Source organism: Notolepis coatsorum (assembly GCF_963971535.1).
Source record: "Notolepis coatsorum genome assembly, chromosome: 15".
Taxonomy (NCBI): domain Eukaryota; kingdom Metazoa; phylum Chordata; class Actinopteri; order Aulopiformes; family Paralepididae; genus Notolepis; species Notolepis coatsorum.
In genome coordinates this window covers 96,202,047-96,209,232 of record NC_140179.1, presented here as the reverse complement: position 1 = coordinate 96,209,232, position 7,186 = coordinate 96,202,047, and the positions used below count along the sequence as shown (strand labels likewise).

General features: G+C 41.3%; 1 protein-coding gene across 1 annotated transcript in view; it reads right to left on the bottom strand.

Annotated features, from left to right (window-relative positions):
- lrig3 (leucine-rich repeats and immunoglobulin-like domains 3) overlaps positions 1 to 6,276 on the bottom strand; it is a gene marked incomplete at its 5' end in the record, with an annotated part of 21,564 nt that extends 15,288 nt beyond the window's left edge. Inside the window, one exon of the mRNA XM_084331101.1 lies at positions 6,170 to 6,276. Coding sequence (XP_084187227.1) covers positions 6,170 to 6,276 — 107 coding nt within the window. The remainder of the gene's footprint in view (positions 1 to 6,169) is intronic.
- Between the last annotated feature and the right edge of the window lie 910 nt (positions 6,277 to 7,186).

Genomic DNA, 7,186 nt, shown 5'->3' with positions numbered 1-7,186 from the left:
GGACCAGTATCTACTACTACTAGTGGCCCTGCTGCACACACTGCACACGCTCTGGGACCAGTATCTAGTACTACTAGTGGCCCTGCTGCACACACTGCACAAGCTCTGGGACCAGTATCTAGTGCTACTGGCCCTGCTGCACACTGCACAAGCTCTAGGACCAGTATCTAGTGCTACTGGCCCTGCTGCACACACTGCACAAGCTCTGGGACCAGTATCTAGTGCTACTGGCCCTGCTGCACACTGCACAAGCTCTAGGACCAGTATCTAGTACTACTAGTGGCCCTGCTGCACACACTGCACAAGCTCTGGGACCAGTATCTAGTGCTACTGGCCCTGCTGCACACTGCACAAGCTCTAGGACCAGTATCTAGTGCTACTGGCCCTGCTGCACACTGCACAAGGCAGCTCTGGGACCAGTATCTAGTACTACTAGTGGCCCTGCTGCACACTGCACAAGGCAGCTCTGGGACCAGTATCTAGTACTACTAGTGGCCCTGCTACACACTGCACAAGGCAGCTCTGGGACCAGTATCTAGTACTACTAGTGGCCCTGCTACACACTGCACAAGGCAGCTCTGGGACCAGTATCTAGTACTACTGGGCCCTGCTACACACTGCACAAGGCAGCTCTGGGACCAGTATCTAGTACTACTGGGCCCTGCTGCACACTGCACAAGGCAGCTCTGGGACCAGTATCTAGTACTACTGGGCCCTGCTACACACTGCACAAGGCAGCTCTGGGACCAGTATCTAGTACTACTGGGCCCTGCTACACACTGCACAAGGCAGCTCTGGGACCAGTATCTAGTACTACTGGGCCCTGCTACACACTGCACAAGGCAGCTCTGGGACCAGTATCTAGTACTGTGAGAATGCCACACGCTCACACACACAGCACATGTATCCCTGATAGAAGGGGGGGGGGGGGGGACACTCTCCATCTACTTTCTCGGTCAAGATAAGTAGAGCAATATACTCCTAATGACGTCTGAGATGGGGGATAACAATGGAACACAGGCATCTCTCTCTTCTCCATCCTGTGAAAGCCATCAAGAGTGCAATCATGGGGTCCTTTCTTCCATTTTTATCTCCGAAGTGGGATAACGTTAAGGGGTTAATAATACCGTTCCCCCCCGTCTTTCAGTTCCTCTACCGGGAACTAATATATATATATACCATGTGGCCCGCTGTGGTACACTGGCGTTTGTGGATATATCTGTAAGTTGTACCGTAAAAAAACTAAAACCATACTACATGGCCCAAAAACGTCAGACTGTAAAAAAGGGGGGGAGGGGCGGACTACTTTGGTCCACTACTTCTTTAATATTTACACCCCCCCCCCCCCCTCCCCCGACTAGCTCCCAGACCGTGACTCAAACCAAACACTCCTCCTTGCTCCTTTTTCTCCCTTCTCCCTCCCACATTCCCTCTCTCTCTCTCTCTCTCACTCGAGAGTGTGTTTGTCCTAATCCAATAGCTGCTCCGTAATCAGTACCATCGGTGGCTCTCCGAGTTGTTGCTAATTCAGCAGAAATAACGGGGTGCAGGAAAACAAAGGGGGGCGAGTGGTTTAAGAGGTTTTAAGACGTGCTGGAGAGACACTCGTACATTAGCATGCCGGAGTGCAAAGAATTATTTTCCCCCCGTGTGTGGAACTTTTTTTTTTTTTTTTCATTTTCTTTGGAAGGCCTGCTTGGGTTATGAGGCTCCGGTCGGGCCTGTTTTCTCTGGCAACGTAAAGTTTCCAGGGCAGCAGCACATTTTAGAAAAGGGAAAAAAGTACATTCGACCTAAACCAGTGAATCAAGAGCTACTACTATAGACCTAACGTGGGATGACACAAATACACCCAAGATGAATTATCACGAGCAGAGAACATCTATGTGTACGTCCCATGTCTGTTTGGGTTGTTTAAAACTATTTTAGCTGTTGCAAAAAAAAAAGTAAAAATTAGCTTTAAGGTCGTAGATCCAGATTAGTCTCACAGGAGGCTCATACAGAACCAAGCACTTCACTGTAATGCACATTATGTACCTTATGTGATACATAAATAAAAACTTGAACAGATATATTCCCTATTAGTGCCTGAGGATAGGAACATAATTTAAGATGTTACCTTAGGAAATTGGCCAAGAGTGCACATTGACTTCATTTGAGGTTATGGTTTTTATTGCTTTAATGGCCTCAAGGTCTGAAATCGCTAAAACTATAAAATGTCTAAAAACAAGTCTGAACACTTTCCAAACTCTGGAACTAGCGATAGACTGTGATGAACTAGCGATAGACTGTGATGAACTAGCGATAGACTGTGTGATAAAGCATGTGATAAACTAGTGATACACTAGTGATAAAGCATGTGATAAACTAGTGATACACTAGTGATAAAGCATGTGATAAACTAGTGATAAGACTGTGTGATACACTGGTGACAACGCATGTGATAAACTGGTGATAGACTGTGATAAACTAGTGATAGACCATGTGATAAACTAGTGATAGGGCATAAAAGAAAATATTGTGATAAACTAGTGATACACTAGTGATAAAGCATGTGATAAACTAGTGATACACTAGTGATAGACTGTGTGATACACTGGTGACAACGCTAAACTGGTGATAGACTGTGATAAACTAGTGATAGACTGTGATAAACTGGTGATAGACTGTGATAAACTAGTGATAGACCATGTGATAAACTAGTGATAAACTGTGATAAACTAGTGATAGACTGTGATAAACTAGTGATAGATTGTGTGATAAACTAGTGATAGACTGTGTGATAAACTAGTGATAAACTAGTGATAGACTGTGATAAACTAGTGATAGACTGTGATAAACTAGTGATAGACTGTGTGATAGACTAGCGATAGACTGTGTGACAAACTAGTGATAGACTGTGTGATAAACTAGTGATAGACTGTGATAAACTAGCGATAGACTGTGATAGACTGTGTGATAAACTAGTGATAGACTGTGATAAACTAGTGATAGACTGTGTGATAAACTAGTGATAAACTAGTGATAGACTGTGTGATAAACTAGTGATAGACTGTGATAAACTAGTGATAGACTGATAAACTAGTGATAGACTGTGTGATAAACTAGTGATAGACTGTGTGATAAACTAGTGATAGACTGTGATAAACTAGTGATAGACTGTGATAAACTAGTGATAGACTGTGATAAACTAGTGATAGACTGTGATAAACTAGCGATAGACTGTGTGATAAACTAGTGATAAACTGTGATAAACTAGTGATAGACTGTGTGATAAACTAGTGATAAACTAGTGATAGACTGTGATAAACTAGTGATAGACTGTGATAAACTAGTGATAGACTGTGATAAACTAGCGATAGACTGTGTGATAAACTAGTGATAAACTGTGATAAACTAGTGATAGACTGTGTGATAAACTAGTGATAGACTGTGTGATAAACTAGTGATAGACTGTGTGATAAACTAGTAATAGACTGTGATAAACTAGTGATAGACTGTGATAAACTAGTGATAGACTGTGATAAACTAGTGATAGACTGTGTGATAAACTAGTGATAAACTAGTGATAGACTGTGATAAACTAGTGATAGACTGTGATAAACTAGTGATAGACTGTGATAAACTAGCGATAGACTGTGTGATAAACTAGTGATAAACTGTGATAAACTAGTGATATACTGTGTGATAAACTAGCGATAGACTGTGATAAACTAGTGATAGACTGTGATAAACTAGTGATAGACTGTGTAATAAACTAGTGATAAACTGTGATAAACTAGTGATAGACTGTGTGATAAACTAGTGATAGACTGTGATAAACTAGTGATAGACTGTGATAAACTAGTGATAGACTGTGTGATAAACTGATAGGCAGTGTGATGAACTAGTGATAAACTAGTGATAGACTGTGATAAACTAGTGATAGACTGTGATACACTAGTGATAGACTGTGATAAACTAGTGATAGACTGTGTGATAAACTAGTGATAGACTGTGAGATAAACTAGTGATAGACTGTGATAAACTAGTGATAGACTGTGATAAACTAGTGATAGACTGTGTGATAAACTAGTGATAGACTGTGATAAACTAGTGATAGACTGTGTGATAAACTAGTGATAGACTGTGATAAATAATAATAATCAGCATCGGAGATAGCTGCACGCCTGCACCTATACATGGCCGACAAGCAAACAATGTTTCCATCCATATATTTAGTTTGATACATTTGTTGATTTAAAACAATAAGCAGAGTGCAAATCTACTAAAGGAAAGAAGATGCAAAAAAAAGGATCAATCATTAATAATCGGCCACCCTGCTCTCTAAAATACTGGCATCGACCACTATACTGGAAACCACACTACATAACCTGCCTCGTTGCTTATTATTGTGGTCACTGTCACTCATTTAAAAGAACCGTTTAATTAATATGACTCTTATACGTAAGTAGTAGGCTAGAGGAGAAAGTTTGTTTCCAGTGCAACTCCTGATCTTGCTCTTATGTTCAGGAATGGATGAACATGGGTTAATCATGTAAAAAAAAACAAGTTTGGTTAAATCCATTGTGATGGAACTACACAAAGGGGGTTAGAGGCACTAAAACCCTGCAAAGCCTCATTTGCTTTCAGCAATGAATGAGTGGAATACCCAAGGCCCTGGGCAGAGGGCTAGTTAATAATGATTCACTATAGAGGGAAAGGGCTTAGAGGGGACTGACAATAGGACATTGATGTGCAAAACACCAACTTTCTAAAGACCTACTTGGGCTACCCTGCAGCTCAAGAGGGCATGCCCCACATGTTGTCAACAGGTTTGCGTTCTCTTGTTTAGGCAAAGGCCGTGTGGACTGAATTGAATTGATAACTTTATTAACAGATTGCAGAATGGGTACAGTACAATACATCTCAATACATACCATTGTTAAGGGGATGCAGACCAGAGAAAGACTTTCGTCTTGTTTACATCAGGGTCCCCCATTTTCAATTCATCATATAAACATGTGGCCAGTACGGGTGAATGTACAGTAAACTGACTATTTCATTATAAGTAATGTTATGCACAAGTACAATTCAACTCATTGCATTTCAAACATTTCCATCACATGTATTTGTTGACTGATTGTTTTAAGTCACGTACAGTGTAGACTACATATTATATATATATCGTCCATGTATTAAGTGGGCCTACGTTAGGGACATTTAACAATATTGTCATTACAGTGAAACATAAGTCGTTTTAAAGAGTTTCAATACTAGTAACTTGCGTGGCTCATGTCGAGGCCTTTAGTACTACGCGTCGTTGCGAAATAGGCACAACAATCTAAACAAATCACAACAAATCATTATGAACTTGAACCTTAATAAGTTATTTAGGGCTACTATCATTTGCCATTATTATCACACATTTGATAGGAAGCCCAAGTAACGGTCATCCCGTTTGCCTGATGCCATAACAGATCGATGATGATAAAACTACGATAGTAGAAATGTGTGAAATGCAATTAAAAAGATAAGTAACCTCCATATCTATTCAGGAGATCGCGGCAGGGAGATGGTTTACAAAAGCTCTTAAATGTTTTATCTGTATTTTATTGTGATGTTCTTTTTTATGTTGAAACTTTCTGCTGCCTTGCTTGGCCAGATCGCTCTTGAAAAAGAGATTTTATAATCTCAATGATGCTTATCTGGTTAAATAAAGGATTTGATTGATTGATTGGTTGAAAAGGACTCACAATTGAACGACCCATTCGGGGAACTTCTCTTGAACTTGCCCCCTTCTCAGCCGACTGCAATCCAAACGGTCTCCAGAACATGTGCAGGGAGAGGGACAGATCCGTGTGTTTTCTTCACCAGATCCAAGCGAATGTCCTCCTACTACTCCCAGCAACAGAAGAAGCAAAAGGACAGCATACCTCGCAAGACTGCGAGGCTGCACAGGAGGGGACATGATGTTTGCCTCCACACTGAAGAAGAAGAACCCCGCAAGTTTGACAGAAAAGCGCACGGAATCCAAAGTCGCCAAAAAAATATCCCAAATCCAAAGGAAAACTGTGACTGTTGTTAACGCCGATGGCAATCGATCCTTATATCCAATCCTTTCGTCGATCTCTGTTGTTAGAAGTTATAATATGTGAAAGAAAAACGTTTGACTCAAACTTGCCCATACCTCCGAGAAACTTTTCGCCTGCTATGCTTCTCCTCGTCCTCGCCCCGCAGTTGCTTCTCGAACACACAGCTCTCCAAGGCTCCCCACGGCGCGCACGGCCTCCCCATTGGTTGGTAGTAGTAGTGCGTAATTTACAACGGGGGTAACCGGAGGGGTGCCTGGGAAACGTAGTCCAAAACAAGTAACTGCTGTAGTGCAAATCTATAACCAAACTGGACCCAGCCGTGTATAGAGTTATTATTAATTAATGTTTTAGCCTGAAGAGCAACTTCACTCTGTATGATAGCATGGACAATAGTGCTGTATATACCTTATATATACAATTATATATTTATTTAATATATATATATATTAACATTATCTGTCTGAATATACCTGCATATAAAACCCATATAACTCTGTATGATAGCATGTAGAATGAATGAATTAATGAAAACTTTATTTAACAGATTGCAGAATGGGTACAATACAGTACGGCTCAATACACACAATTGTTAAGGGGATGCAGACCAGAGAAAGACGTTTGTCTTGTTTACATCAGGGTCCCCCGTTTTCATTTCATATTGACATTTATGACATACTCAACATACATGACATTTATGGCATAGGGACATATAGGTATTTAGTACTGATACATTTGTGACATATACGGTATTCAAATATACAGTACTGTTACTCATAGATCCTGACAGAGTATATACATATGATGGGGAGGGGACTGTACATTAGGAGGGGGTGGGTGGGTGGGAGAGAAATATACATACGGCGGGGAGAGAATATATACGGTGGGGAGGAGACTATTAGGTGGGGGTGGGGGGTTTGGACATTTACGGTGGCCAGTTTCGAATTGCAGCTTCCCGTAGGTGCTCTTTAAGAGCGGTTTTGAATGTGGGTAGGGATTCACATTCCTTTACAGCTTTGGGTAGGGCGTTCCACATTGATGTGGCATAATTGCGAAACGTGTTTAGTCCCTTGTTTGAGCCGAATCTGGGTTTAACATGATTTGTTGAGCTTCCT